Here is a 13,928-nt window from a genome sequence, read left to right on the forward strand (position 1 = left end):
CTCCAGCCTGACCTCTTGCCTTCTCACCAACGGTCATTGACGGGGAGAACAGAATTAGGTAGATTTAGTCTGACCTGTTCAAATTTCAACATAATATCATGTTGAATGTATCAGATATCATCTATTCTAACTGCCATTGCTAATAACAGTGACTATGTGTTGTGACAGCTGGCGGGGAGAGGTGAGGGGAAGTGGTGATTGAGGGGAGATATCTGTCGGTCTGTTGGCTCCACCCCCAGCCCTTATATGGACTTCCTGCCCCAACGAGGCAAGACTGGAACTCGTTAAGCCAGGGAAGGTTTGAGGATAAAAGGGGGAAGCAGCATGCACAACAGGGCAGAGTAGGAGAGAACCAAGTGTGATTTGAAGAGTGGGAGAAGAGTGGGAGAAGAGTGGGAGAAGAGTGGGAGAAGAGTGGGAGAAGAGTGGGAGAAGAGTGGGAGAAGAGTGGGAGAAGAGTGGGAGAAGAGTGGGAGAAGAGTGGGAGAAGAGAGCATGCTATCTATGAGTTTACATGTTGTGACCTGGACTGTCGGACTAACCCCCTTGTGTACCTGAGTGTGAGGACTACCCCTGGGAAAAGGAACGGACAAAGAGAATGAATTGTGGGCTGTGGTGATTGGTTAATTCCCCCTTCTTTCCCTGTGTACAAAAATCCCTGAAATTTCCCCTAAGCATTCTATTTGTGCTACTAGTTTATCTTTTGTTATTAAACTTGGTGATGTGGAAACGTGTATGGAGACAGCAGATGGAGACTTGCAAGATGATGTGATGAAGTCCAGACTGACAGACATCCTTGTTGCTGATGTCTCTGAATGGAGAGAGACCTGGCATTAACATTTTACTAGACACAACTTTTACTTACATTGTCTGTTTATTATTGAATGGTATCAGACAATATGGGGAGGGAGAAGCCTATTGTATATGGGACACCACACAGGAAGGTATGACCCCTCTGACATGTTTGCTAATGTAGGTCCATTACCACCAGCCAAAATGCCGATAGGCACAGTATCTGGATCGGCTGGGAACGACAGTGAAAGGTGCACATTGTTATATTAGCAGAACACTGATTCTATGCTTTTATGTGAAGGGTTGTTTTCTTTTACATGGACCTACATTTAAAATATCTACATAAATTCAGCACTTGCATTCTCATATTACTCTGTAGGCTACTGACCTATTCAAAGCTTCCTCTGGCATCTCACCATAAATCTGCCTGTAGTTATTGAACTCAATCTGCAGGAATTTTTATGATTGCCTGGGGGGAAATGGCTGTGGGCAAGGTTCTGACAGATGGGTGTGTCTTGGTGGTGGCAAGGACACACACACACATCAAACCACACTCCCAAGTCAACTCCCGTTAGGCTTCGGTCATAGACTGCAGCAATGCTGGAGGAGCAAGCCAAATAACTATATTATATAAGTGTGAAAAAGCACACTATTACTGGGCAACAGTCACGGATATTTCCACTACCACTTCTACTAGCATTTCAGTATAATTTCTACTGTTATTATATAGGCTACTATCCCACTACTACAAAGACAATCACTACTTCTACAATGCACTAGCCTACATTTAACACTAACAATTGTTACTTCTTCCACTACCGTACAAATACTTTTAAACAGCAAGTCACACAATTTTTCCGTATAGCACCAACTCAACGTCCATTATACTTCCGTGTGATAGGTGGCAGTACCATTATTCTGTCAACTTTGCTTCCCAAACCCCAAAAATAAAACATTTTAACAGAAGAGAGTGGCCAGGGTCAAGGAGCAAAGTGTTGTCCCTGCGGTGGAGAACACGAGTCCTTTGAATGCCTGATCAGGGTGATAAAAATGGAGGTCACCAGCAGCACAGTCTGTCTCCTATGAGGAGGCAGTTAAAATGGCCTAAACGTCAGATGGTAGTAAATACTGGTAGAATTATACTGCAACATACACCGCAGCCTGCGTAACAACAGGACCCAGAAATTCTTCAGGTGAAGAAAGTGGACTGTTGCTTTCATAGCAATGGTGGTAAATGACACTGTGCACATTGAAAGGTTGATATCATTGTTTCTGCAGTTGAACTATTTCTGGGATTAAAAGACATCTAACGTCTGAGGAGCTACATGGAGTACTTGTTCGTGCGGTCGCACCCTTTCAGGCCTCAACCTGAGCGGGTTTTTTAGATTTCAAATGACTGAAGGAGCTGGAATATATATATTAATTTATTTTACATTATTTTGTAGTTTTTGTGGATTCATGTAAATGTTCTCTTCCCAGTGGAATATACTTTTCTTTTATGATTTTTTTCACCCCCGTCCAGTTGGTGGCGATAATACACTTTTTAGCATGTAGTTCGCCTTAAACCCCAAAGACGAAGACATCATTACGTCACCGGGTGCAGAGCAACTTTGACTGCCAAGATGGCGGGGACAATGTTGAGGTCGCTTAGCAAACTTGGACGTCCTTCAACAAAATTGATTATAAATAGTAATTTGGTCAGCCCTGCTTGCACTGTCCTGCAAAACAGGTGAGATTATCTTAGTTCGATAGGCGCAATTATAGTTTAACCGATCAATAATGTCCAAGTAGGTCGTTTAGGGATCAAAAACGGTCACATAACAGCTAGCATTAGCCAGCTAACAAAAGGCACTGCTCATCTACAACACCGACTTGTCGTTCACATACCTGACACGACACACATCACGCTTATGTTATGTCAGAAGGAACTGTTGTATAAATCCTGTAATATTAAAACAGCTGTTAGTTGGCAACCTTGCTAACGTTAGTAGCTAGGTTACTTGAATCGAATCAGGTGGATTTTGACAGCACTGCAGCACATCCGATTCATGGCCAGCGTGTCATCTTGCGAAAAAGCAGAGTGACGTAAACTTTACCTAGCAATTTCTTGCAATTCAAATGCATGTTTCTTACTTTTGTCTGAAAAAACATGTGGAATGTTAGCACAAAATTGGTCTGGAATCCAGGCTAGCTAGCCCCCTTATTGTAGTTAACTAGGCTCAATAACAACACGTTTTACATAACGTGTAATGAGTGTTTACATAACCTGATGCCATTTACTGTATTGAGGTCAACAACACCGGTTGTACACCTCTCACACATTCATATGAACCACTTCAGGGTCAAACATAACGTGTTAGACAGTAACTTGGAACAGTTCATCCTACCCGATCCATTTGTGCCTTGACAAGTCGCTATGGACCATTACCAACAGTTAGATAATGCTTGATATTGAGGCCTGCTTTATACCTAAACATTTAATTTGGTGAATCTGTTTTATCCTACCGTTTTACTTGTGTGAAATGTGATTAGTGACCAAATCGTCAGTCTGTCTTGGCTGACCTAGAGCAGATTAATGCCCTACCCTGGACTCTAGTCTACTTATATTAGGAGTTTACTTGGCACAGGTTGTCAAATAAGGGGTGCTTATGTTTGTCCTGTTTCACACATGTACAAGTGTGTGGTGTGAAATGTTTTTTTGTTTGTTGCATATCCCACTCCCCCTGAGACACCCTCAGAGTGGGGTCATGGCCAGGGATCATATATGTTTTTGTTATTGCTCTGAGAAAGCATTAGTTAACCTCACAAAACGGTGTAGGTCAAGCCAGTGGTTTTCAAACCTCCTAGACGTTTCACAATGTTGTTGTAGTCCTGAACTAGCTCACCTGATTCAGGTAGCTTGAGGATTAGTTCAAAGACATGGAACAGTTGGGGTCCCCGAGGGGCGGTTTGAAACCACCTGGTTTAAACACTTGGTCAACAACATCCACACATTGCCATAGTACCATTGATGCATCATGGTTGCTTGTTATTCTCTCTTTCCAGGCAGAAACAGTGGCAGCCAGATGTGGAGTGGACGGAGCACTATGCTGGGGCGGTGATGTACCCCAGCGCCATCACTGAGAAATGGGTCCCCCCACCATGGAATGGTACGCCCCACTGTTGTCTTCATCTATAGGCCTACTAGTTATTAATGATGCGCATGAGTAATTGAGTACTCAAATTTTATTCTGTTATATTACATGTTTTTTTACTATAAAATAGGAGTCTTGACTGTGATATGGGCTCTGGAAATAAGGGTGTATTTTCTGCAAAATGAACAAACAAGGCTATGCCATTGCACAGCCACAGTCAGCAAGCGCCACAGTAAGCACAAGCAAGCGCCACAGTCAGCTTACTTCCTTTTTGATTGTCTTCCACAATAAAATATAACCAGTTGATTTTACAGTTTCAACAAATGTATCTTAAATGGCACTTTTTTGTTATTGGCTGAATATGAGGCAACTTAGCAGTTAGGATGTGTTATCTGTAATGGTTATGATAAATTAGGCACTTTTTCTCACTGTTGGCATGTAGATGAATGCGCACATTTTTCCCCACTGCCGCCCTTGTTCTACAAATAGCTTTTTTTCATTTGAGTACTCAAAGGTCAAATCCCTAATCTGTCAGTTCCATATGTGGGAGTTGCATTTTATTGCATGCTACTCCATCGAACCTGTTTGGCCACAACGTGGTTGTCAGTGGTTTCTAAACTCATTCTGTAACTTTGACTTTATTATAGATTTAGATTCATTCCACATCATACTCTGTGACTTTATCATATCCATTCTACATTCAGCTTTATCTAAACACTTATGCATGAATTCCGAACCAACTAGCCTGTCCAACCTCTTTCTTTTTTCTATGTTGAACCCTGAGAGACAAAATGCGTTGGTTTTACTTTAAACAAGAAAGTAGCTTTTCTTATAAACTTAAACTACCAAATCTCCTCTCAATCCCTCTCTTAGATAAGGATGCTCCTATGGAGAAGGAGGTGTCTAACTTGACCATTAACTTTGGGCCCCAGCACCCCGCAGCCCATGGCGTGCTGCGTCTGGTGCTGGAGCTCAGCGGGGAGTCAGTGAAGAAGTGTGATCCCCACGTGGGCCTGCTGCACCGCGGCACAGAAAAACTCATTGAGTACAAGACCTACCTGCAGGTACGTAGCACACCCAGAGACAGTAAGGTATGTAAGAAGACAAAAATCCTGGCAGAATAGTTCAGCCGTCAGCTAGGATAGCAAAGTGCCTGAAAGTTACTAGCATAAGTGTCCTGACTAAGATGCTTGTAATGTACAAGCTCGTGTTTAGGCTCTTCTACAACGGGCATGTTTTTGTTTGATGAAATGCATTGACCAGTCTTCCCGTGTTTTGCTATAGGCGCTGCCTTACTTTGACAGGTTGGACTACGTGTCCATGATGTGTAACGAGCAGGCCTACTCTCTGGCCGTGGAGAAGCTGCTCAACATCCAGGCCCCACCCCGCGCACAGTGGATCAGAGGTAAGACTAGGTGCTACTAGACGACCTTGCCAGAAAGGACGAACTAACCAATACCTCAAACTGATGAGCAAACCAACTTGCATGAGCTTTTTTCCCCCCGAATTGTCGGTTCAGAGATAAAGATACAGTTTGGGTTAACAAGTGAAATTTGAGATTAAGGCGGCGCACCTCTCTCCTTTACCAGCACAACAGTAACAAGCGTGAGAATCATAACCTTCTTCAGTCATCGGGCCCCATTTACTCTTTCATACAAGGTCACTAGGGGGCAGTAGTGAGCTGCATGGAGTTCAACAGTCAACATGGATATACAGTTGAAGTCGGAAGTTTAGTCATTAAAACTCGTTTTTCAGCCACTCCACAAAATTCTTGTTAACAAACTATAGTTTAGGCAAGTCGGTTAGGACATCTACTTTGTGCATGACACAAGACATTTTCCAACAATTGTTTACAGATTATTTCACTTATAATTCACTATCACAATTCCAGTGGGTCAGAAGTTTACATACACTAAGTTGACCGTGCCTTTAAACAGCTTGGAAAATCCCAGAAAATGATGTCATGGCTTTGGAAGCTTCTGATAGGCTAATTGACATTATTTGAGTCAATTGGAGGTGTACCTAGGGATGTATTTCAAGGCCGACCTTCAAACTCAGTGCCTCTGCTTGACATGGGAAAATCAAATGAAATCAGCCAAGACCTCAGAAAAAAAAAAAGTTGTAGACCTCCACAAGTCTGGTTCATCCTTGAGAGCAATTTCCAAACTCCTGAAGGTACCACGTCAATCTGTACAAACAATAGTACGCAAGTATAAACACCATGGGGCCACGCAGCCGTCATACCGCCCAGGAAGGAGACGCATTCTGTCTCCTAGAGATTAACGTACTTTGGTGCGAAAAGTGCAAATCAATCCCAGAACAACAGCAAAGGACCTTGTGAAGATGCTGGAGGAAACAGGTACAAAAGTATCTATAGCCACAGTAAAACGAGTCCTATATTGACATAATCTGAAAGGATGCTCAGTAAGGAAGAAGCCACTGCTCCAAAACCGCTGTAAAAAAAAAGCCAGACTGTGGTTTGCAGCTGCACATGGGGACAAAGATCGTACTTTTTGGAGAAATGTCCTCTGGTCTGATGAAACAAAAATATAACTGTTTGGCCATAATGACCATCATTATGTTTGGAAGAAAAAGGGGGAGGTTTGCAAGCTGAAGAACACCATCCCAACCGTGAAGCACAGGGGTGGCAGCATCATGTTGTGGGGGTGCTTTGCTGCAGGGGGGAATGGTGCACTTCACAAAATAGATGGCACCATGAGGAAGGAAAGTTGTGGATGTCTTGATGTTACTTCAATATATCAGTCAGGAAGTTAAAGCTTGGTCGCAAATGGGTCTTCCAAATGGGAACAATGACCCAAAGCATACTTCCAAAGTTGTGGCAAAATGGCTTAAGGACAACAAAGTCAAGGTATTGGAGTCGCCATCACAAAGCCCTGACCTCAATTCTATAAAAAAAATGTCGGCAAAACTGAAAAGGCGTGTGCAAGCGAGGAGGCCTACAAACCTGACTCAGTTACATCAGCTCTGTCAAGAGGAATGGGCCAAAATTCACCCAACTTATTGTGGAAGGCTACCTGAAACGTTTGACCCAAGTTCAACAATTTAAAGACAATGCTACCAAATACTAATTGAGTGTATGTATACTTCTGACCCACTGGGAATGTGATGAAAGAAATAAAAGCTGAAATCATTCTCTCTATTTTTCTGGCATTTCACATTCTTAAATTGAAGTGGTGATCCTAACTGACCTAAGACGGGACATTTTTACTCGGATTAAATTTCAGGAATTGTGAAATACTGAGTATAAATGTAGTTGGCCAAGGTATATATAAACTTCTGACTTCAACTGTACAGAGGAACTGGGGCCTGTTACAATCTCCACACAGGCCGAAGATGGGCAACAGTGGTTAAGTAAGTAAGTAAGTATGACTTTTCAGGGTCTACTTCTGTTGTTTTGCAGTTCTTTTCGGAGAGCTGACTCGCATCCTGAACCACATCATGGCCATCACCACCCACGCCCTGGACATCGGAGCCATGACCCCCTTCTTCTGGATGTTCGAGGAGAGAGAGAAGGTGAGAATGGAAACAGAATTTAGGATCTGGGGCCGTATCAAGCTTAACAGAGTAGGAGTGATGATCTAGAATCAGGGTACTGATCTTCCTTCCTTTTGCTGAAGTAGCAATTTTTGGAAGTCCTTTTTCTTATTGGTATATTAACTAATTTAATGTCACCAGGCAGGCCAAAACTCCATCTCGCCCAAACAGGATGAAATTTCAGGCAGTCTTTTCAATCGTCTCTTACACTAAAAGTGTATTTTCATAATTTTCACAATTTCCCAGTATTATTCCAACCTCTGTGTGTAAATATGTAAAACACTGGAAACCATTTTGTTGTTGATAGCACTGGACCTTTTCATGGTGTGTTGTCGTGTCTCTGTCCTTCTCCTAGATGTTTGAGTTCTATGAGCGTGTCTCAGGGGCCAGGATGCATGCAGCCTACGTCAGACCTGGAGGAGTACACCAGGTGAGGGCTGCCTGGGAACTAAGTCTCACGGGGTTTCTCCTGGGTAGCGTTTCCCCTAGGTTCAGATCTAGGATCATCATCCTCTCCTCAATCCTAACCTTCACCATTAGAAGGGGGGGATCGCTAAACTGACCCAAGATCAGCGTCTAGGGGCAACTTCACCCTACAGCTATGTATGCGATGGAATGGTCGCTATAAAGATTGTGTTATCTGCTTGTCCCAGGACATGCCACTGGGACTAATGGATGATATCTATGAGTGGTGCAAGAACTTCTCCATCAGAATAGACGAGGTGGAGGAGATGTTGACCAACAACCGTATCTGGAAGAACCGCACCGTGGACATCGGGGTTGTGTCTGCAGAGGACGCACTCAACTATGGCTTCAGGTGAGACGCACTCACTCACACACACTCCCTCTCAAACTGTTGTGAAGCTAATGAAAGACGTAAATCACCCCCTCTGCTTGTCTGTCAGTGGTGTGATGCTGAGGGGTTCAGGCATCAAGTGGGACCTGAGGAAGTCTCAGCCCTACGACAAGTATGACGAGGTGGAGTTTGACGTCCCCATCGGCAGCAAGGGAGACTGCTACGACAGGTGAGAAGGACGCCTACTGTCCTCTCTGTCTGCCTCTCTCTTTTTTACTTAGTATTGCGTTTGTGTAGATGAGTTTTACCTTCATATTTGTTATTGATTGTTTTTGATTGAATCCTGTTTTGGAGTTGTTGGCGGCTGGTCTAGTGGTAGTGCTGCCACACACGGACCACAGGCCCCTGGAGGGCAGCGGTTAAACCCCCCCCCCCCCCATCTACTTATCTAACTTTTAAAATACCTTCACAATATACATGTTTACATCTTGTTTCCCCTCCCTCCTTCCTCTCCTCTTTGTCCTTGGTGTCGGTCAGGTACCTGTGCAGGGTGGAGGAGATGAGGCAAAGTCTCAGGATCATGATCGAGGCCCTCAACAAGATGCCAGCGGGAGAGATCAAAGTGGACGACGCCAAGGTGGCCCCGCCCAAGAGATCTGAGATGAAGGTAGGCGAATGACTGAATGTTTTTATTTTTATTTGAGATCATTGAGGACAGCGGGGTGCACGTTTTTAGCCCTAGCGCTAAACGCACCGGATTCAACTAATCAAACGGCTTGATGAGTTAATTAGTTAAATCAGGTGTCCGAGTGCACCTTTTTTAGGTGCTCGGGACCAGGATGGAGAAACACTGATTCAGCGCATTTAGATCATCCTCAATTTTTCTGCCTTACCCTGTAGTTAAACACAAGCCCTTGTTACGGTGGAGTGTTTCACATCGAGTCTAAATAAGAATACACATCAGTTGTAATGGTGGTTAATGTTCCCATGTTAGATGTCCATGGAGTCTCTGATCCATCACTTTAAGCTGTACACAGAGGGTTACCAGGTGCCCCCCGGATCCACATACACAGCTGTAGAAGCACCCAAGGTAAGCCCTCCCCTTTCCTCAGACCGACATGGATAGAAGGGCTTTGAGCCTCTCTATTTACATTTTTTTTTACCTCAAATACTTTGAGGATATTCTATATTTGCAATTTACTGCTTGTAATCGTGAGATTCTCCTCCAACTGATCTATTTTGTAGTTCATAGGCCTTTAGATATAACACAATTCCAAAACATTTATTACATTGATTTGACAGAGATATTCTGTAAATGTGCCAGATTTAGCTAGCTGGTTAATTTGAATCTGTAGTCACATCGATGGCCCTTAACAAACTTTATTTGACTCTATGCAAACTCGAAACCACATATCCTGAGGCTGCATTCATTGTAGCTGGGGATTTTAACAAGGCTAATCTGAAAACAAGACTCTAAATTCTATCAGCATATTGATTGTGCTACCAGAGCTGGTAAAACCCTGGATCGTTGTTATTCTAACTTCCACGACGCATATAAGGCCCTCCCCCGCCCTCCTTTCGGAAAAGCTGACCACGACTCCATTTTGTTGCTTCCAGCCTACAGACAGAAACTAAAACAGGAAGCTCCCGCTTCAACGCTGGTCCGACCAATCTGATTCCACGCTTCAATCACGTGGATTGGGATATGTTTCGCATTGCATCCAACAACATTGACGAATACGCTGATTCTGTGAGCGAGTTCATTAGAAAGTGCATTGGCGATGTCGTACCCATAGCAACTATTAAAACATTCCTAAACCAGAAACCGTGGATTGATGGCAGCATTCGCACAAAACTGAAAGCGCGAACCACTGCTTTTAACCAGGGCAAGGTGACCGGAAACATGACTGAATACAAACAGTGTAGCTTTTTCCTCCGCAAGGCAATCAAACAAGCTAAGTGTGAGTATACACACCATGTGGCAAGGTCTACAGTCAATCACGGATTACAAAAAGAAAACCAGCCCCGTTGCGGACCAGGATGCCTTGCTCCCAGACAGACTAAATAACTACTTTGCTCGCTTTGAGGACAATACAGTGCCACTGACATGGCCCACTACCAAAATCTGCGGACTCTCCTTCACTGCAGCCGATGTGAGTAAAACATTTAAACTTGTTAACCCTCGCAGGGCTGCAGGCCCAGACAGCATCCCCAGCCGCATCCTCAGAACATGCGCAGACCAGCTGGCTGGTGTGTTGACGGACATATTAAATCAATCCTTATCCCAGTCTGCTGTCCCCTCATGATTCAAGAGGGCCACCATTGTTCCTTTTCCCAAGAAAGCTAAGGAAACTGAGCTAAATGACTACCGCCCCGTAGCACTCGCTTCCGTCATCATGAAGTGCTTTGAAAGACTACTCAAGGACCATATCACCTCCACCCTACCTGGCAGCCTAGACCCACTCCAATTTGCTTACCGCCCCAATAGGTCCACAGACTACGCAATCGCAACCACACTGCACGCTGCCCTAACCCATCTGGACAAGAGGAATACCTACGTGAGAATGCTGTTCATTGACTACAGCTCAGCATTTAACACCATAGTACCCTCCAAACTCATCATCAAGCTCGAGACCCTGGGTCTCGACCCCGCCCTGTGCAACTCGGTACTGGACTTCCTGACGGGCCGCCCCCAGGTGGTGAGGGTAGGTAAAAACATCTCCACCCCGCTGATCCTCAACACTGGGGCCCCACAAGGGTACGTTCTGAGCCCTCTCCTGTACTCCCTGTTCACCCACGACTGCGTGGCCATGCACACCTCCAACTCAATCATCAAGTTTGCGGATGACACTACAGTGGTAGGCTTGATTACCAACAACGACGAGACGGCCTACATGGAGGTGAGGGCCCTCGGAGTGTGGTGTCAGGAAAATAACCTCGCACTCAACGTCAACAAAACAAAGGAGATGATCGTGGACTTCAGGAAACAGCAGAGGGAGCACCCCCCCCTATCCACATCGACGGGACAGTAGTGGAGAGGGTAGTAAGTTTTAAGTTCCTCTGCGTACACGTCACGGACAAACTGAATTGGTCCACCCACACAGACAGCATTGTGAAGAAGGCGCAGCAGCCCCAGCCCTGAGGCTGAAGAAATTCGGCTTGTCACCAAAAGCACTCAAACTTTTACAGATGCACAATCGAGAGCATCATGTCGGGCTGTATCACCGCCTGGTACGGCAACAGCTCCGCCCACAACCGTAAGGCTCTCCAGAGGGTAGTGAGGTCTGCACAACGCATCACCAGGGGCAAACTACCTGCCCTCCAGGACACCTACACCACCCGATGTCACAGGAAGGCCATAAAGATCATCAAGGACAACAACCACCCGAGCCACTGCCTGTTCACTCCGCTATCATCCAGAAGGCGAGGTCAGTACAGGTGCATCAAAGCAGGGACCGAGAGACTGAAAAACAGCTTCTATCTCAAGGCCATCAGACTGTTAAACAGCCACCACTAACATTGAGTGGCTGCTGCCAACATACTGACTCAACTCCAGCCACTTTAATATTGGAAATTGATGTAAAAAATGTATCACTAGCCACTTTAAACAATGTCACTTAATATAATGTTTACATACCCTACATTACTCATCTCATATATATATATATATACTGTATTCTATACCATCTACTGCATCTTTATATAACACTAGCCACTTTAAACTATGCCACTTTTATGTTTACATACTGTACTCGATACCATCTACTGCATCTTGCCTATGCCGTTCTGTACCATCACTCATCTTTATGTACATATTCTTTATCCCCTTACACCTGTGTGTATAAGGTAGCAGTTGTGGAATTGTTAGGTTAGATTACTCGTTGGTTACTACTGCATTGTCGGAACTAGAAGCACAAGCATTTCGCTACACTCTAATTAACATCTGCTAACCATGTGTATGTGACAAATAAAATTAGATTTATATAGATAGATTAAAGGTGCTGCTGTTGTGTAATGTGATCTCCTGTCTCTTCCAGGGAGAGTTTGGTGTGAATGTGTTGGGTAGAATTATTAATGTGTAATATTGTGTTATTTTGCAGGGAGAGTTTGGTGTGTATCTGGTATCTGACGGCTCCAGCAGGCCCTACCGCTGCAAAATCAAAGCTCCAGGATTCGCTCACTTGGTACAGGGATCTCATACTACCACAACACAGACAGAATTCACACCCTGAATTATTAAATGCAGCTATTATAAATTATTCAATGTGTAAAACAGCTTTTTCCTCAAGGCTACTTATAATTCATTAAGGACATTTATAAACCAGTATAATAGCGTTTGTAAAAGATAACAAACCCAACCCTGCCTTCCCCTCTCTGTCTGTGTTGTAACATGTTTGTTCTTGGGACATTAACACACCAGACCGTCCCACACTGTTTTGGTTTCTGTATCAAATCACTTTAAATAAAGTGCATTGCACAAACGTGTCGCAACACAGATTTTATAAGAAAAAATCTATGTATGATGCTTCTTTCAGTTTATAGTTGGATTGGAGTTGGTTGGTTTGGAGTTGATTTGATGTTTTTTTCCCCCAGGCTGCCCTGGATATGATGGCTAAAGGACACATGCTGGCTGACGTAGTGGCCATTATTGGTAAGAAATGTTTCTACTGGGTCATATTCAGTAGGACACATTGTAGCAAAATGTTTTGTGACAGTTAACAAAAATCTGTGTTCTAATTGTATTAGCACCTCTGTTTCACAAAAGATTCTCCCTGCTGAACACGACCCTTATGTTATCAGTCAACCATGAATATCAGAATCCTTAGCAATGCAATTCATGTACACTGAACAAAAATATAAACGCAACATTTTCAAAGGTTTTACAAAGGAGTTGCAGTTCATAAGGAAGTCAGTTAATTTTAAATACATTTGTTCGGTGCTAATCTATGGATTTCACATGACTGGGAATACAGATAGACATGTTGATCACGGATACCTTAATTTTTTTAATTTTTTTTTTTAAATATGAGCGTGGATCAGAAGACCAGTCCGTATCTGGTTTGATCACAATTTGCCTCATTTCCTTAACGTTGAGTTGATCAGGCTGTTGATTGTGGCCTGTGGAATGTTGGCTCACTCTTCAATGGTTGTGCAAAGTTGCTGGATATTGGCGGGAATTGGAACACGTTGTCCTTGGCTGGCGTGGTTAGATGTGGTTTGTACATATAGAACATTTATGGGATATTTTATTTCAGCTCATGAAACATGGGACCAACACTTCACATGTTGCAGTTATATTTTTGTTCAGTGGAGTTCATGTTTAATCTATGGTTGATTTATTTTTTTATTTAAAATATTTTTTCTTCTCGTGACAGGCACCCAGGACATTGTGTTTGGCGAAGTTGACCGTTAAGTTAAAACACCTGACTGTTGAAAGATGACACCCATGGTTCCACTCTGAAGAGGATTTCTCAGCGCTGTCTTTACTACCTTGTTTCTCTCATTCACTGTACTGGGATTTTGACAGATGGGCCAACTCGTAATCATTGACGTATAATAATGTAAACCTAATAAATATTTTATCTCTGATTGGTCAAATAGTTTCATTTCACTCAGTATCTTTGTAGTTAAGAAACCTACAGTAAGGACTT

General features: G+C 43.6%; 1 protein-coding gene across 1 annotated transcript; it reads left to right on the plus strand.

The window, feature by feature from the left end:
- The first annotated feature begins 2,386 nt into the window (after positions 1-2,386).
- ndufs2 (NADH:ubiquinone oxidoreductase core subunit S2) lies at positions 2,387-13,866 on the plus strand. Its single transcript, XM_064940459.1, has 13 exons — positions 2,387-2,521; positions 3,838-3,941; positions 4,800-4,990; positions 5,211-5,331; positions 7,348-7,460; positions 7,837-7,911; positions 8,135-8,298; positions 8,387-8,506; positions 8,815-8,944; positions 9,272-9,367; positions 12,378-12,461; positions 12,871-12,928; positions 13,653-13,866. Exons 1-13 carry the CDS (start codon positions 2,415-2,417, stop codon positions 13,688-13,690), a joined length of 1,401 nt encoding a protein of 466 aa, XP_064796531.1. The 5' UTR covers positions 2,387-2,414; the 3' UTR covers positions 13,691-13,866.
- Positions 13,867-13,928: the final 62 nt, after the last annotated feature.

This window comes from Oncorhynchus masou, chromosome 27, assembly GCF_036934945.1.
Source record: "Oncorhynchus masou masou isolate Uvic2021 chromosome 27, UVic_Omas_1.1, whole genome shotgun sequence".
Classification (NCBI taxonomy): Eukaryota; Metazoa; Chordata; class Actinopteri; order Salmoniformes; family Salmonidae; genus Oncorhynchus; species Oncorhynchus masou.

Excerpts from the sequence above, each read along its gene's own strand:
- ndufs2 (XM_064940459.1), top strand. The coding sequence starts at position 2,415 with ATGGCGGGGACAATGTTGAGGTCGCTTAGCAAACTTGGACGTCCTTCA. Across the intron at positions 8,299-8,386 it reads GCACTCAACTATGGCTTCAG|TGGTGTGATGCTGAGGGGTT; the intron begins GTGAGACGCACT and ends CTTGTCTGTCAG. Across the intron at positions 9,368-12,377 it reads CAGCTGTAGAAGCACCCAAG|GGAGAGTTTGGTGTGTATCT; the intron begins GTAAGCCCTCCC and ends GTTATTTTGCAG.